This window comes from Salmo trutta, unplaced genomic scaffold (assembly GCF_901001165.1).
Source record: "Salmo trutta unplaced genomic scaffold, fSalTru1.1, whole genome shotgun sequence".
NCBI lineage: Eukaryota > Metazoa > Chordata > Actinopteri > Salmoniformes > Salmonidae > Salmo > Salmo trutta.
The window spans coordinates 1,929,626-1,948,196 of NW_021823154.1; the positions used below are offsets into that span (position 1 = coordinate 1,929,626).

General features: G+C 42.6%; 1 protein-coding gene across 8 annotated transcripts in view; it reads left to right on the forward strand.

The window, feature by feature from the left end:
• The window catches only part of LOC115189393 (uncharacterized), a 415,115-nt gene that overhangs the window by 75,960 nt on the left and 320,584 nt on the right, over positions 1-18,571 (forward strand). For 7 of the 8 annotated variants that reach the window (XM_029747964.1, XM_029747965.1, XM_029747967.1 and 4 more), the window contains 7 exons: positions 181-621; positions 3,520-3,951; positions 5,725-6,144; positions 6,424-6,852; positions 8,572-9,003; positions 9,313-9,771; positions 11,683-12,114. In XM_029747964.1, coding sequence (XP_029603824.1) covers positions 181-621; positions 3,520-3,951; positions 5,725-6,144; positions 6,424-6,852; positions 8,572-9,003; positions 9,313-9,771; positions 11,683-12,114 — 3,045 coding nt within the window. The remainder of the gene's footprint in view (positions 1-180; positions 622-3,519; positions 3,952-5,724; positions 6,145-6,423; positions 6,853-8,571; positions 9,004-9,312; positions 9,772-11,682; positions 12,115-18,571) is intronic. The other variant, XM_029747971.1, reaches the window with a different exon arrangement.

Here is an 18,571-nt window from a genome sequence, read left to right on the forward strand (position 1 = left end):
AAACTCAGATTTCCTAAAATAACATATGTTGCCCAGATATTGTGAATGTTTTTAAAGTTATGAATTTATATAAAACAAAAGCACATTATGTAAATATACAACTACTTCATATATCTTTATCTATGACTGGTTTCATGTGTTCATCCATGTCTGAATCAGCTGTTACTGTCCTTGTTGCAGTTTCTATCCATGGTGGCCTGTTCCCTCAAAGCAGATCAAGTTCCTGGTGGATCTCCTGTCTCAAGCAGCAGAGAGGGAGGAGCAGACAGGAGAGAAGACACTGATGCTGGTGTCATCAGTGTGTACTTACAGCGCTTTCCCCTTCTGTGACTGGCATGATGAGAATAAGGAAGATCAATGTGATTTCCTGCTGGATCTGTTCTCACATATGAAGGAATATCAGACTCAAACAGACAGGAACGTCCTTCTAGCATTACAGCCAGTTTACCAGTCGGCTCCTGCAGTCTGGTACATAGACCTCTCAGCGAGAAAGGCCTCCCTCTTCCTAGAAGTGCTGAAACTCCAACCAGAGAAGAAACCAGTAGAGCTGAAGGGCTGGTCAGATGAAGAGAGTGAAGTGAGGAGTTTCCTTCAGTGTCTGTCCTACATCTCACAGCTGAGGTGAGTCTGAACATGTGTGGTGGTTAGTGATTATGTGATGCTAGTGGTTATTGTCTTGTAGAAATATTTGATATATAGAGCTTCAAGTGTTGGTAAATCTGGTAACTTTTAAATTCACATTTCCTGAAATAACAAATGTTGCGTTAGTAAATGTGCCCCAGATATTGTGAATGTTTTTAAGGCTATACTCATATGCACTACATTTTGGAACATCTTATTCCAAAATCATGAGCATTAGAATGGAGTCCCCCCTTTGCTGCTATAACAGCCTCCACTCTTCTGGGAAGGCTTTCCACTAGGTGTTGGAACATTGCTGAGGGGACTTGCTTCCTTTCAGCCACAAGAGCGTTAGTGAGGTCAGGTACTGGTGTTGGGCGATTAGGCCCGGCTCACAGTCGGCGTTCCAATTCATCCCAAAGATGCTCAATGGGGTTGAGGTTTAGGGTTCTGTTTAAGCCAGTCAAGTTCTTCCACACCGATCTCAACAAACCATTTCTGTATGGGCCTCACTTTTTCCAAAGGGGCATTGTCATGCTGAAACAGGAAAGGGCCTTCCCCAAACTGTTGTCACAAAATTGAAAGCACAGAATCATATAGAATGTCATTGTATGCTGTAGCGTTAAGATTTCCCTTCACTGGAACTAAGAGTCCTAGACCTACCATGAAAAACAGCCCCAGACCATTATTCCTCCTCCACCAAACTTTACAGTTGGCACTATGCGTTGGGGCAGGTAGCGTACGAATTTTGCTATCTCAATGGTTGAACTCAACTATCACTTCAGCTTTAAGTAATTCCCAGAGGTTCTAATGCTCTGGTTAGTAAAGAGTTATTCAAAGACCCAGTCTGCAATAGATCAGTCCTTTATTCAAAGAGCTCTCTGAAAACCATACAATGCACATAGCATTTTATACCTCACATTTGGTTATAATATACACTTTATAAATGCCCCTCCTCTTCTCTAACTCTGTCACAATGTTCTACTTTGATAGCTCCTTCTGTTTAACCGGGTTGCTCTATTTTCATGTCTGCAACTGACAAGTCTAGCTCAAAACAGGAAACCTCTGTGGTTTCGCAGGGCCTGGCTTACTTCCCTTCTCGGAGCTCAGTCTAGTCTATTCTTCAGAGCAATAGATCAACTTGTTTCCAACAAAACCACACAGACATATTCCATCCTAACCGTCAATATTTCTCTAACCTACTTTGAAACACACTCGCAAATGTTAAATGTTCCCTTCTATTATTCAACATTAACTACTTCATATACAGTCGTGGCCAAAAGTTTTGAGAATGACACAAATATTAGTTTTCACAAAGTCTGCTGCCTCAGTTTGTATGATGGCAATTTGCATATAGTCCAGAATGTTATGAAGAGTGATCAGATGAATTGCAATTAATTACAAAGTCCCTCTTTGCCATGCAAATGAACTGAATCCCCCCAAAACATTTCCACTGCATTTCAGCCCTGCCACAAAAGGACCAGCTGACATCATGTCAGTGATTCTCTCGGTAACACAGGTGTGAGTTTTGACGAGGACAAGGCTGGAGATCACTCTGTAATGCTGATTGAGTTTGAATAACAGACTAGAAACTTCAAAAGGAGGGTGGTGCTTGGAATCATTGTTTTTCCTCTGTCAACCATGGTTACCTGCAAGGAAACATGTGCCGTCATCATTGCTTTGCACAAAAAGGGCTTCACAGGCAAGGATACTGCTGCCAGTAAGATTGCATCTAAATCAACCATTTATCGGATCATCAAGAACATCAAGGAGAGCGGTTCAATTGTTGTGAAGAAGTATTCAGGGCGCCCAAAAAAGTCCAGCAAGCGCCAGACCATCTCCTAAAGTTGATTCAGCTGCGGGATCGGGGCACCACCAGTAGAGAGCTTGCTCAGGAATGGCAGCAGGCAAGTGTGAGTGCAATGCACGTACAGTGAGGCAAAGACTTTTGGAGGATGGCCTGGTGTCAAGAAGGGCAGCAGAGAAGCCACTTCTCTCCAGGAAAAACATCAGGGACAGACTGATATTCTGGAAAAGGTACAGGGAGTGTACTGCTGAGGACTGGGGTAAAGTAATTTTATCTGGTGAATCCCCTTTCTGATTGTTTGGGGCATCCTGAAAAAAGCTTGTCCGGAGAAGTCAAGGTGAGCGCTACCATCAGTCCTGTGTCATGCCAACAGTAAAGCATCTTGAGACCATTCATGTGTGTGGTTGCTTCTCAGCCAAGGGAGTGGGCTCACTCACAATTTTGCCTAAGAACACATCCATGAATAAAAAATGGTACCAACACATCCTCCGAGAACAACTTCTCCCAACCATCCAGGAACAGTTTGGTGATGAACAATGCCTTTTCCAGCATGATGGTGCACCTTGCCGTAAGGAAAAAGTGATAACTAAGTGGCTGGGGGTACAAAACATCGATATTTTGGGTCCATGGCCAGGAAAGTCCCCAGACCTTAATCCCATTGGGACCTTGTGGTCAATCCTCAAGTGGCAGGTGGACAAACAAAAACCCACAAATTCTGACAAACTCCAAGCATTGATTATGCAAGAATGGGCTGCCATCGGTCAGGATGTGGCCCAGAAGTTAATTGACAGCATGTCAGGGCGGATTGCAGAGGTCTTGAAAAAGAAGGGTCAACACTGCAAATATTGACTCTTTGCATCAACTTCATGTAATTGTCAATAAAAGCCTTTGACACTTATGAAATGCTTGTAATTTTTCTTCAGTATTCCATAGTAACATCTGACAAAAATATCTAAAAAAACTGAAGCAGCAGACTTTGTGAAAATTAGTATTTGTGTCATTCTCAAAACGTTTGGCCACGACTGTATATTGAACTATGACTGGTTTCATGTGTTCATCCATGTTTGAATCAGCTGTTACTGTTCTTGTTGCAGTTTCCCTCCATGGTGGTCTGATCCCTCAAAGCAGATCAAGTTCCTGGTGGATCTCCTGTCTCAAGCAGCAGAGTGGGAGGAGCAGACAGGAGAGAAGACACTGAAGCTGGTATCATCAGTGTGTACTTACAGCACCTTTCCTTTTCCCAATGGATACATTTCTAAACAGAGTGATTTCCTGCTAGATCTGTACTCACATGTGAAGGACTATGAGACTCAAACAGGCAGGAGTTTCCTTCCAGCATTACAGCCAGTTTATCAGTCAGCTCCTGCAGTCTGGTCCATAGGGCTCTCAGAGAGAAAGACCTCCCACCTCCTAGAAGTGCTGAAGCTCCAACCAGAGAAGAAACCAGTAGAGCTGAAGGGCTGGTCAGATGAAGAGCGTGAAGTGAGGAGTTTCCTTCAGTGTCTGTCCTACATCTCACAGCTGAGGTGAGTGAGTTTATCCAACAAGAGTCCATATGTCATTGAACTGGTGTAGATAGTGTAAAAACATAAATACTGTTTTTATCTTTTTAATACACACACATAAACTCAGCAAAAAAAAGAAACTTCCTCTCATTGTCAACTGCGTTTATTTTCAGCAAACTTAACATGTGTAAATATTTGTATAAACATAACAAGATTCAACAACTGAGACATAAACTGAACAAGTTCCACAGACGTGACAAACAGAAATGTAATAATATGTCCCTGAACAAAGGATGGGGTGGTCAAAATCAAAAGTAACAGTCAGTATCTGCTGTGGCCACCAGCTGCATTAAGTACTGCAGTGCATCTCCTCCTCATGGACTGCACCAGATTTGCCAGTTCTTGCTGTGAGATGTTACCCCACTCTTCTACCAAGGCGCCTGCAAGTTCCCGGACATTTCTGGGGGGAATGGCCCTAGCCCTCACCCTCCGATCCAACAGGTCCCAGACGTGCTCAATGGGATTGAGATCCGGGCTCTTAGCTGGCCATGGCAGAACACTGACATTCCTGTCTTGAAAGAAATCACGCACAGAACGAGCAGTATGGTTGGTGGCATTGTCATGCTGGAGGGTCATGTCAGCTTGAGTCTGCAGGAAGTATACCACATGGGGGAGGAGGATGTCTTCCCTGTAACGCACAGCGTTGAGATTGCCTGCAATGACAACAAGCTCAGTCCGATGATGCTGTGACACACCGCCCCAGACCATGACGGACCCTCCAGCTCCAAATCAATGCCGCTCCAGAGTACAGGCCTTGGTGTAACGCCCATTCCTTCGACGATAAATGCGAATCCGACCATCACCCCTGGTGAGACAAAACTGCGACTCGTCAGTGAAGAGCACTTTATGCCAGTCCTGTCTGGTCCAGTGACGGTGGGTTTGTGCCCCTAGGCAACATTGTTGCCGGTGATGTCTGGTGAGGACCTGCCTTACAACAGGCCTACAAGCCCTCAGTCCAGCCTCTCTCAGCCTATTGCAGACAGTCTGAGCACTGATGGAGGGATTGTGCGTGCCTGGATTAACTCGGGCAGTTGCTTTTGCCATCCTGTACCTGTCCCGCAGGTGTGATGTTCGGATGTACCGATCCTGTGCAGGTCTTGTTACACGTGGTCTGCCACTGCGAGGACGATCAGCTGTCCGTCCTGTCTCCCTGTAGCGCTGTCTTAGGCTTCTCACAGTACGGACATTGCAATTTATTGCCCTGGCCACATCTGCAGTCCTCATGCCTCCTTGCAGCATGCCTAAGGCACGTTCACGCAAATGAGCAGGGACCCTGGGCATCTTTCTTTTGGTGTTTTTCAGAGTGAGTAGAAAGGCCTCTTTAGTGTCCTAAGTTTTCATAACTGTGACCTTAATTGCCTAAGCTGTTAGTCTTAACGACCGTTACACAGGTGCATTTTCATTATTTGTTTATGGTTCATTGAACAAGCATGGGAAACGGTGTTTAAACCCTTTACAATGAAGATCTGTGAAGTCATTTGGATTTTTACGAATTATCTTTGAAAGACAGGGTCCTGAAAGAGGGACGTTTCTTTTTTTGCTGAGTTTATGAAGATGCTGTAGAAACTCTAATTCAGTAGTAATTTAAGTTGAACGACATTCTAATTCATAGTTGTATTGTTTTAATAGATGGAGTCATAAGGTGCTATTAGTTTTCAGTTCCCCCACCCTGTTACTCATATCAGCCCTCATCACTCTCCTGTATATCATCTGTGTTTTAAACTGTTTGTTCAGATTTCCTCCACTGAAGGATAATGTAGAGAGGATAAAGAGAGAGAAGACATTCCTACTGAATCTGTGTCTTCAAGCAGCTCTTCATGAGAGAGGAACCATACAAACAACTGTAGAGAAAGTGTTGTCACTGTCTGAAGTATATCACAATCAGAAATGGGATTTCCTGCTGTATCTGTACTCACATGTGAAGGACTATGAGACTCAAACAGGCAGGAGTGTCCTTCCAGCATTACAGCCAGTTTACCAGTCAGCCAGTCCTGCAGTCTGGTCCATAGACCTCTCAAAGAGAAAGGCCTCCCTCGTCCTAGAAGTGCTGAAACTCCAACCAGAGAAGAAACCAGTACAGCTGATGGGCTGGTCAGATGAAGAGAGTGAAGTGAGGAGTTTCCTTCAGTGTCTGCCCTATATCTCACAGCTGAGGTGAGTTGGATCAGTACAGTTCAGAGATTGTAGTTGTCTGTACCTGTGTTTCCCTTTAGAGAGGAAGTTTGTAGCTTCCTGCAGTAACTTAATAAACTAAACATAAACCTACTGTTTGGAAAATATGCAGTGTTTGTAGTCATTATTTTAAGGAACATTTGAAGTGGATGATGAGTTTAGAAAGATAGTAATTGTATTTTACCCATCATAATGTGACCATCAGAAATGCGTATCATATCTTTCTCATATTCATCTATTGTTGTTAAACTGTTCTTGCAGTGTTACTCCACCACAGGAACAGAGAAGATCCCCTGAAGAGAGGAGAAAGAGAGAGAAGACATTCCTACTGAATCTGTGTCTTCAAGCAGCTCTCCATGAGAGAGGAACCATACAAACAACTGTAGAGAAGGTGTTGTCATTGTCTGAAGTATATCACTATCAGAAATGTGATTTCCTGCTGGATCTGTACTCATTTGTGAAGGACTATGAGATTCAAACAGGCAGGAGTGTCCTTCCAGCATTACAGCCAGTTTACCAGTCAGCTCCTGCAGTCTGGTCCATAGACCTCTCAGAGAGAAAGGCCTCCCTCCTCCTAGAAGTGCTGAAACTCCAACCAGAGAAGAAACCAGTAGAGCTGAAGGGCTGGTCAGATGAAGAGAGTGAAGTGAGGAGTTTCCTTCAGTGTCTGTCCTACATCTCACAGCTGAGGTGAGTTGGATCAGTACAGTTCAGGGATTGTAGTTGTCTGTACCTGTATTTCCCTTTAGAGAGGAAGTTTGTAGCTTCCTGCAGTAACTTAATAAACTATACATAAACCTACTGTTTGGAAAATATGCAGTCTTTGTAGTCATTATTTGAACCTCTCTTGGATTGTTCGGGACGTGAGCGTCCCACCTCGCCAACAGCCAGTGAAATAGCACGGCGCCAAATTCAAAACAGCTAAAATCTCATAATTCAAACTTCTCAAAAATATGACTATTTTACACCATTTGAAAGATATACTTCTACTTAATCGAACCACATTGTCCGATTTCAAAAAGACTTTACAGAGAAAGCAAAACATTAGATTATGTTAGGACAGTACATAGACAAAACATTACACACAGCCATTTTCAATGCAAGGACAGGCGTCACCAAAAGCATAAAACCAGCTAAGATTATGCACTAACCTTTGACAATCTTCATCAGATGACACACCTAGGACATTATGTTAGACAATACATGCAGTTTTTGTTCTATCAAGTTCATATTTATATCCAAAAACCCGATTTTACATTGGTGCGTGACGTTCAGAAAATGTATTTCCCCAAAACTGCCAGTGAATGAGCACATCAATTTACAAAAATACTCATAATAAATGTTGATAAAATATTAAACTGTTATTCAAAGAATTATAGATTAACATTTCCTGAATGCAACCACTTTGACAGATTCCAAAATAACACTTTGCAATAATCTGAGTATTGCGCTCAGAAAAATACATCAAGTAATACAGATACCCGCCATTTTGGAGTCATCTAAAATCATAAATAGCATTAGAAATATTAATTTACCTTTAATACACTTCATCAGAAGGTACTTCCAGGAATTCCAGGTCCACAATACATGTTGTTTTGTTCGATAAAGTTCATCATTTATGTGCAAATACCTCCATGTTGTTTGCGCGTTCAGTAAGCTACTCAAAATGTAGGAAGCGCCCAGAAAATGTCACGACGAAAAGTCAAAAAAAGTTCTATATTCGTTCGTTCAAACATGTCAAACGTTGTATTGCATCAATCTTTCGGGCCTTTTCTACTTCAAACTTCAATAATATTCCAACCGGACGATTGCAATGTCTTGAAAAACGTATTGGAACACAGCAACCTCCTCATGTGAACGCGCGTAAAGAACTCATGTGATTTTCTGAGTCACCAAATGCCCAGCCTCCTTGTTCGCTCTTTGTTCACTGCAAAAGCCCGAAAGAAGGTTCTAAAGACTGTTGACATCTAGTGGAAGCCTTAGGAAGTGCAAAATGTACCCTAAGTCACTGTGTATTAGATAGAGAATGACTTGAAAAGACTGCATGCACCAGAAATCCTACTTCCTAGTTGGATTTTCCTCAGGTTTTTGCCTGCCGTATGAGTTCTGTTATACTCACAGACATTATTTAAACAGTTTTGGAAACTTTAGAGTGTTTTCTACCCACATCTACTAATTACATTCATATCCTAGTTTCTGGGTCTGAATAGTAGGCAGTTCAGTTTGGGAACGTTTTTCATCCGGGCGTGAAAATACTGCCTCCTATCCCAGAGAGGTTAAGGAACATTTGAAGTGGATGATGAGTTTAGAAAGATAGTCATTGTATTTTACCCACCATAATGTGACCATCAGAAATGCATATCATCTCTCTCACATATTCATACATTTGTTGTTAAATTGTTCTTGCAGTTTTACTCCTCCATGGGATCAGAGAAGATGCCCTGAAGAGAGGACACAGAGAGAGAAGACATTCCTACTGAATCTGTGTCTTCAAGCAGCTCTCCATGAGAGAGGAACCATACAAACAACTGTAGAGAAAGTGTTGTCACTGTCTGAAGTATATCACAATCAGAAATGTGATTTCCTGCTGGATCTGTGCTCACATGTGAATGACTACGAGACTCAAACAGGCAGGAGTGTTCTTCCAGCATTACAGCCAGTTTACCAGTCAGCCAGTCCTGCAGTCTGGTCCATAGACCTCTCAGAGAGAAAGGCCTCCCTCTTCCGAGAAGTGCTGAAACTCCAACCAGAGAAGAAACCAGTAGAGCTGAAGGGCTGGTCAGATGAAGAGAGTGAAGTGAGGAGTTTCCTTCAGTGTCTGCCCTACATCTCACAGCTGAGGTGAGTCTGAACATGTGTGGTGGTTAGTGATTATGTGATGCTAGTGATTCTTGTCTTGTAGAAACATTTGACATGTAAAACTTCAAGTGTTGGTGGATCTGGAAACATTAATCAGCCAATTTCCTGAAGTAACAAATGTTGCATTACTAAATGTCACACACAGATAATGTGAATGTCTCTAAAATGAAATACTTTAACATTTAACCAAAGCACATTATGTAAATGAATAACTACTTCATACATCTTTAACTATGACTGGTTTCATGTGTTCATCCATGTCTGAATCAGCTGTTACTGTCCTTGTTGCAGTTTCTATCCAGATTGGTATGATCCCTCAAAGCAGATCAAGTTCCTGGTGGATCTCCTATCTCAAGCAGCAGAGTGGGAGGAGCAGACAGGAGATAAGACACTGAAGCTGGTATCATCAGTGTGTACTTACAGCACTTTCCCCTTCTGTGATGATGACGATGATGATGATGATGATGATGATGAGGAATATCAAAGTGATTTCCTGCTGGATCTCTACCCACATGTGAAGGACTATGAGTGTCAAACAGGCAGGAGTGTCCTTCCAGCATTGCAGCCAGTTTACCAGTCAGCCAGTCCTGCCGTCTGGTCCATAGACCTGTCAGAGAGAAAGGCCTCCCTCCTCCTAGAAGTGCTAAAACTCCAACCAGAGAAGAAACCAGTAAAGCTGAAGGGCTGGTATGATGAAGAGAGTGAAGTGAGGAGTTTCCTTCAGTGTCTGCCCTACATCTCACAGCTGAGGTGAGTTGGATCAGTACAGTTCAGAGATTGTAGTTGTCTGTCCCTGTATTTCCCTTTAGAGAGGAAGTTTGTAGCTTCCTGCAGTTACTTAATATACTAAACATACGCTACCGTTCAAAAGTTTGGGGTCACTCAGAAATGTCCTTATTTTACACAGGAAAGCAATTTTTTTGGGACCATTATAAAATAACATCAAATTGATCAGAAATACAGTGTAGACATTGATAATGTTCTAAATGACTACTGTAGTTGGAAACGGCAGTTTTTTATGGAATATTTACGCAGGTGTACAGAGGCCCATTATCATCTGTAAGAGGTGCTGCAGGTAAGTCAAGCGCAGGAGAGCAGAACTGGGTAATAACCGGAGCAGTTTAATATGAAAAAAACAACTGCACCCAGAACAATAAAATATGGGTACAAATAACCCGGCGCGAACCAGTTTAGACGTGCACATTACAACAAACAATTCCACACACAGACATGGGGAGAACAGAGGGTTATATACATGTCAAGTAATGAGGGAATGTAAATCAGGTGTGTGGGAAAACAAGACAAAACAAATGGAAAATGAAAAGTGGATCAGCGATGGCTAGAAGACCGGTGACGTCGACCGCCGAACGCCGCCCGAACAAGGAGAGGAACCAACTTCGGCGGAAGTCGTGACACCATCACTCCTGTGTTCCAAGGGCACATTGTGTTAGTTAATCCAAGTTTAGCATTTTAATAGGCTAATAGATCATTAGAAAACCCTTTTGCAATTATGTTCGCACAGTTGAAAACTGTTGTTCTGATTATAGAAGCAATAAAACTGGCCTTCTTTAGACTAGTTGAGTATCTGGAGCATAAGCATTTGTGGGTTTGACTACAGATTCAAAATGGCCAGAAACAAAAAACTGTGTTCTGAAACTCGTCAGTCTATTCTTGTTCTGAGAAATGAAGGCTATTCCATGCGAGAAATTGCCAAGAAACTGAAGATATCGTACAACGCTGTGTACTACTCACAGAACAGCACAAACTGGCTCTAACCAGAATAGAAAGAGGAGTGGGAGGCCCCGGTGCTCAACTGAGCAAGAGGACAAGTACATTAGAGTGTCTAGTTTGAGAAACAGACACCTCACAAGTCCTCAACTGGCAGCTTGATTAAATAGTACCCACAAAACACCAGTCTCAACGCCAACAGTGAAGAGGCGACTCCGAGATCCTGGCCTTCTAGGCAGAGTTCCTCTGTCCAGTGTCTGTGTTATTTTGCCCATCTTCTACAATAGGACAACAACCCAAAGCACAGCTCCAAACTATGCAATAACTATTTAGGGAAGAAGCAGTCAGCTGGTATTCTGTCTATAATGGAGTGGCCAGCACAGTCACCAGATCTCAACCCTATTGAGCTGTTGTGGGAGCAGCTTGACCGTATGGTACGTAAGAAGTGCCCATCAAACCAATCCAACTTGTGGTAGGTGCTTCAGGAAGCATGGGGTGAAATCTCTTCAGATTACCTCAACAAGTTAACAACTAGAATGCCAAAAGTCTGCAAGGCTGTAATTGCTGCAAATTGAGGATTCATTGATTAAAGCAACGCTTGAAGGACAGAAATATTATTTCAATTAAAAGTAATTATTTAAAACCTTGTCAACATCTGGGCTATATTTCCTATTCATTTTGCAACTCATTTCATGTATGTTTTCATGGAAAACAAGGACATTTCTAAGTGACCCCAAACCTCTGAACGGTAGTGTACACATAGTGTTTAAAAAGATGCAATCTTTCTTTGTGGTGAGGATTAAACGAGCAATTGAAGTGGATGATGAGTTTAGAAAGATAGTCATTGTATTTTACCCACCATAATGTGACCTTCAGAAATGCATATCATATCTCTCACATATTCATCTATTTGTTGTTAAACTGTTCTTACAGTTTTACTCCACCACGGGATCAGAGAAGATCCCCTGAAGAGAGGAGAAAGAGAGAGAAGACATTCCTACTGAATCTGTGTCTTCAAGCAGCTCTCCATGAGAGAGGAACCATACAAACAATTGTAGAGAAAGTGTTGTCACTGTCTAAAGTATATCACGATCAGAAATTTGATTTCCTGCTGGATCTGTACTCACATGTGAAGGACTATGAGACTCAAACAGGCAGGAGTGTCCTTCCAGCATTACAGCCAGTTTACCAGTCAGCCAGTCCTGCAGTCTGGTCCATAGACCTCTCAGAGAGAAAGGCCTCCCTCCTCCTAGAAGTGCTGAAACTCCAACCAGAGAAGAAACCAGTAGAGCTGGAGGGCTGGTCAGATGAAGAGAGTGAAGTGAGGAGTTTCCTTCAGTGTCTGTCCTACATCTCACAGCTGAGGTGAGTCTGAACATGTGTGATGGTTAGTGATTATGTGATGCTACTGATTATTGTCTTTTAGAAACATTGTAATATGAAACATACAAGTGTTGATGAATCTGGTAACATTTATCACCCGATTTCCTGACATAACATGTGTTGCGTTAGTAAATGTCACACCGATATTATGGATTTTTGTCAATTATGTGATTTGTCTTTTAGAAATGTTGTTCATTTTATCTTTGAGAACCTGAACGTTTATATTCAGAATATCTCATCTATAAACCAAATGTCATGTATATTATGGAACTTTCTATGTGACATGGTGTTTCCATATGACAGGTATTTATGTACAGTGAGGAAGAAGTATCAGTGACACATTTTGTTATTTTGTCTCTGTACACTTTGACATGATACAATGACTGAGGTTAAAGGTCAGACTGTCAGCTTTAATGTCAGGGCATTTTCACCATTTAGAAAGTGCTGGAGTACAGAGCCAAAACAACAACAAATGTGTCACTGTCTCCTAAATGTCTGGTTTGATGTCTCCATGTTTTGCTGTTTCAGCTGTGATGATGACAGGTTCTTCCAGACTGTGTGTGAATCCATCCCTGTGAGGTCCAGAGAGGAGGACCAGCAGTTGGCCTCTCTCCTCCAGGCCTTGGGCTCCACCCTGTCACTGGGAGGAGAGTTACCCAGGAAAACCTGCAGGTCTGTGGGGAGAGTCCTGGGTCTCTGTGCCTCCAGAGTGGACCTCACTCTCACCCCCAGCAAGATCTCTCTCAAAGGAGCCTTACTTCTTTTGAGACATGAGCCAAAGCTCCACAAGCTCAGGTATGTTCAGTAAGACAGGTTTTACAGCTCTATTGAACAGTTGATTTTCCTACTGAGTATTTATCTGACAAGATTTCTCTGTTTCAAGTGACATGAGTTTTGTCTTTTCATTCCAGGCTGAATGTGGGTATGGCAGTGAAACTGTCCAGACTGGTTAGGAGGACAGAGAGAGGTGCTACTCCACTGACTGTCCCAGAACTCTCCCTGGTCCTAAAGAGCAGCCAGCCACCAGAGAGAGTGTTATCCAGGGCTCTGAGTAGTGTGGCGTCCCTGCTGAGACTCTGGAGGGTTCAGTGTCTGGACCTGACTGACTTCTGGATCCAGGGTCACTCTCTCATCACACTGCTGTGTCACCAGGGACCTCTCTCTCTCAGGTCAGTCTGAAGCTGATGTTTTTTAAATAGAAATAGTAACTTCATTCACGTGTTTTTCTTCATATTTCTGACTGCCTGTATGTTCCAACCTCCTAGACTGAACTCAGACACTCTGCAGCAGCTGACTGTAGTTGTGTATGAAGCTCAGGACAAGGACTTGACTCAGTGGTTCCTGGAGAAGGTTGGTGGAGACCTGACCTCCTGCAGGCTGGACTGGGAAGTGCTTCTCTCTCTGCTGCAGCATTCAACCTACAACATCACTGTGGACCTCAGGAAGAACAGGCTTCTGGAGAAGAACATCTCAGATCTTCTCCCCTTTCTGGGAAGGGTTACTCTCAAGAGGTGGGAGAACTTCTTTCTCTATTCAGACTTTCTAGAAAGAAGAAAATAACTATTTCTATCCAGTGACATGTTGTTCTGAGTTGCCCTCTGTAATATCATTAGGGTTTTATTCAAGAGGTGGGAGATCTTTATTCAATATTTATAGACTTTAATTATTAATGTCCTATCCAGCCAGTTGTTGCTATGTGAGTTATCCTTTTGTAAAACCTTGACATAACCACAACAATCCATTCTCAATGTTTGTTCAGGTCCAGTTCCAGCTTTGTAAAGTCCTCCATCAGACAGATCTATGACAGTAGAGCCAGTGACTGTGTATCCAGTTTGTTGAGGTCTTCAGACCATTGGATCAACCTGAACAGCAGAGAGCTGGACAGAGTGGACTGTACTGCTCTGTGTTTTACCCTGCAGCACAGCCGCCAAGTCAAAGTCAACCTGCTGTGGACCTCCATACCACCGGGGGAGATAGAGAGCATCCTGCCTCTTCTGGACAGAGTCTCCCAACTCAGGTTTAGTTGCCACTCTTTGACCCTGCTAGAATGGATAGAACTATGAGGCTTTCCACTTCCTGATTGATTTAACCTCTAACCCTAACCTTAGTGTAATGTACTAACCTTAACATTTTCCAAAATGGCATAGCAGTCGGACGTGTGTTTTGTCTTGTCACTTTCTTCCTCGTTTTTTTGTTATATATATATATATATCTTAATCTCACTTTCCATCTATGGACTGAATCTCCTGCAACCCTCCTGACCCAATGTGGTGTGGATATACTATTTGTATACTCTAGAACTGGAACCCCCATCAGAAGCTAGCCAGCTAACTTGCTACTAGTAGTCAGTTAGCCACTGCTAGCGGTCTTCACCGTTAACTCAGACACCAGCAAGCCTCAGCTCGGTCAATACCTGCCAGTCTTGCCAGCGCGATATCAACCCAGAGCATATTGGACTGCTTTTTCTCTACCACATCTCCGGATTTCTACCGCAAGCTCTGAACCTTTACACCAGATCATCACAGCTAGCTAGCTGCTATCTGAGTGGCTACTCCTGGCTAACGTCTCTGTCCCTAAGCAAGCACCAGTTAGCCTGGATCTAGCCTCGAGCTAGGCCCATCTCCCGGCTAGCCGAAGAGGTCCACCAGCCAATTCTTGCTCAACAATACCTCTTTTGCCAATTGGCCTGGACCCTTTACTGCCGACACGGAGCCCCGCCGAACCATCATGACTACAACCCTAAATCCATAACCATGGGCAACTCCGCTGTCTTCAACCAGGATCTCAGCGATCACTGCCTCATTGCCTGCGTCCGTACTGGGTCCGCGGTCCAACGACCACCCCTCATCACTGTCAAACCAATATACACAGTCAGTTAGGAAAGCTAAGTCTAGCTTTTCCAAACAGAAATTTACATCATGTAGCACTAATTCCAAAAAGTTTTGGGACACTGTAAAGTCCATGGAGAATAAGAGCACCTCCTCCCAGCTGCCCACTGCACTGAGGCTAGGAAACACTGTCACCACGGATTAATCAAATAGCATTTTTCTACTGCTGGCCATGCTTTCCACCTGGCTACCCCTACCCCTGGTCAACAGCCCTGCACCCCCTGCAGCAACGTGCCCAACCCCCCCCGCTCCTCCTTCACCCACATCCAGACGGCTGATGTTCTGAAAGAGCTGCAAATTCTGGATCCATACAAATCAGCTGGGCTAGACAATCTGGACCCTCTCTTTCTAAAACTATCTGTAGAAATTGTTGCAACCCCTATTACTAGCCTGTTCAACCTCTCTTTCGTATTGTCTGAGATCCCCCTCTTCAAAGGGGGATACACTCTCGACCCAAACTGTTATAGACCTATATCCATCCTGCCCTGCCTTTCTAAAATCTTCGAAAGCCAAGTTATCAAACAGATCACCGACCATTTCGAATCCCACCGTACTTTCTCCACTATGCAATCTGGTATCCGAGCTGGTCACGGGTGCACCTCAGCCACGCTCAAGATCCGAAACGATATCATAACCTACATCGATAAAAGACAGTACTGTGCAGCTGTCTTCATCGACCTGGCCAAGGCTTTCGACTCTGTCAATCACTGCATTCTTATCGGCAGACTCAATAGCCTTGGTTTCTCAAATGAATGCCTCGCCTGGTTCACCAACTACTTCTCATATAGAGTTCAGTGTGTCAAATCGAAGGGCCTGTTGTCCGGGCCTCTGGCAGTCTCTATGGGGGTGCCACAGGGTTAAATTCTCAGGCCGACTCTTTTCTCTGTATATATCAATGATGTCGCTCTTGCTGCTGGTGAGTCTCTGATCCACCTCTACGCAGACGACACCATTCTGTATACATCTGGCCCTTCTTCGGAAACTGTGTTAACAAACCTCCAAACGAGCTTCAATGCCATACAACTCTCCTTCCGTGGCAAATCTAACAAATTCCACAACAAAACCTAATACACACAATCTAGTAAAGGAATGGGATGAGAATATATAAATATAAAATATATGGATGAGCAGTGACAGAGCGGCTAAGATGCAATAGATAGTAAAGAATAGATAGTGAAGGATACAGTAAATACATATGAGATGAGTAATGTGAGATATGTAAACATTCTTAATAAAATCAACTATATGTACTGAACTGGTCTGATGCTTTAAGCACGCTGTTTGATTAAATAATTAAGACACACAAATGACTCGAGGGAGCCAGAGATCAAGATAGCCTTACCAGAAGAAAAAACCCTCTTCCTTAGCCTACTCCTCCCGCTGCTGCTGGCCTTTGTAAATTCTGACGTTATGCTCCTAAAGTTTCTGATAATAGGCTACACCAGCAGTCGGCAACCTTTTCCAATTTATCTGACCATTTCTACTGATCTGGTGCCAGTTAGGATTTTCATATTCACATTTTACTGGAACAGTTTCATTTAATTTATAGTCTTCTTTGTATCTCAACATCATTCTGTGGTTAATTTATACTCTATCTAAATGAAAAATAATACAAATATAAAATAAATGTTTATTGCCATTGCTAACTATGTAATAATAGTCCACATAAAGCCAGAACATTTAAACATTGCAGCCAGCAGTTAGAAAATATCCAGATAAAAAATAAATATCCTATAAATCACATTGGCTACGCCTGTTCTGTTTGAGACCTACAGGGAAGAAATCTCTCCACTGTTCTGACTGTGGGAAAGGTTGCAAATCTTCATCAGAACTTAAAATACACCAGCGAGTACACACAGGAGAGAAATCTTATAGCTGTGATCAATGCGGGAAGAGTTTTACTCAGTCAAGTAACCTGATATCACACCAGATAACACACACAGGAGAGAAATCTCACCACTGTTTTGATTGTGGGAAGAGTTACTCAAGATCAGAATCACTAAAAGTACACATGAGAATTCACACTGGAGAGAAACCTTATAGCTGTGATCAATGTGGGAAGAGTTTTACGACATCTAGCCATCGGATTGTACACCAGAGGACACACACAGGAGACAAATCTTATAGCTGTGATCAATGTGGGAAAAGTTTTACTCAGTCAAGCAACCTGATATCACACCAGATAACACACACAGGAGAGAAATCGTATAGCTGTGATCATTGTGGGAAGAGTTTTTCTACATCTAGCTATCTGTCTTTACACCAGAGAACACACACAGGAGAGAAACCTCATAGCTGTGGTCAATGTGGGAAGAGTTTTACTACATCTAGCTATGTGACTATACACTAGAAAACACACACAGGAGAGAAATCTTATAGCTGTGATCAATGTGACAAGAGATACTCTGATAAAAGATCTCTGATCAAACATCAGAAAATACATACATGAAGGAGTTGTTTCATGATATCAATGAAATGATGTCACAATGTAGAATGTTTAACATTGTAGTAGGAATATTTTAATGATGTCACAATGTAGAATGTTTTAACATAGTAGTAGAAGTATTTTAATGATGTCACAATGTAGAATGTTTTAACATTGTAGTAGGAGTATTTTAATGATGTTACAATGTAGAATGTTTTAACATTGTAGTAGGAGTATTTTAATGATGTCACAATGTAGAACCCTAATCGTTTGCCCCCTGTTCTATTGATTTCAGCATGATATGGATATTAGTCTCATCAGGGGAAAAAATCCAGGCTCTGAATTGAAAGAGTACTATTTATATGATATAACAAAAAGTGGTTAACAAAAAAAAGAGCTGGCAGCCCACTTGAATCCAAATGTAGCTAGATGTTTTCTACAAGTTGTCCTCTAACCTGTGATGTACACATTATTCCCAGATTCCATGTGGTTTTTGAGCTGTTAGTTTTAACAGGACGTGCAACCTCATCTCCCCACTTGATTTCAACATGATATCGATGAGTGATGACATAAGTGTTGCGTTCCTTTGTTTAGCGAACACTAAATTGAAAGGCATCACTCCAAAATGTAGCTAACTGTCTTCTGCAGGTTGTCCTCTAACCAGTGAGGTAAAATATATCACCCATTTCCATGTGTTTTTTTAGTTGTGTTTGTTTCAACAGCACCTACAACCTGATTTCCCCCCTAATTGATATCAGTGATTTATTGCTACTTGTCAAAACAACAGTGTTTCCTGATTGATGATGGTCAGTAGAGCTTCTGAGATGGAACTCCAGCTACTGATTGATGATGGTCAGTAGAGCTTCTGAGATGGAACTCCAGCTACTGATTGATGATGGTCAGTAGAGCTTCTGAGATGGAGCTCCAGCTACTGATTGATGATGGTCAGTAGAGCTTCTGAGATGGAACTCCAGCTACTGATTGATGATGGTCAGTAGAGCTTCTGAGATGGAACTCCAGCTACTGATTGATGATGGTCAGTAGAGCTTCTGAGATGGAACTCCAGCTACTGATTGATGATGGTCAGTAGAGCTTCTGAGATGGAGCTCCAGCTACTGATTGATGA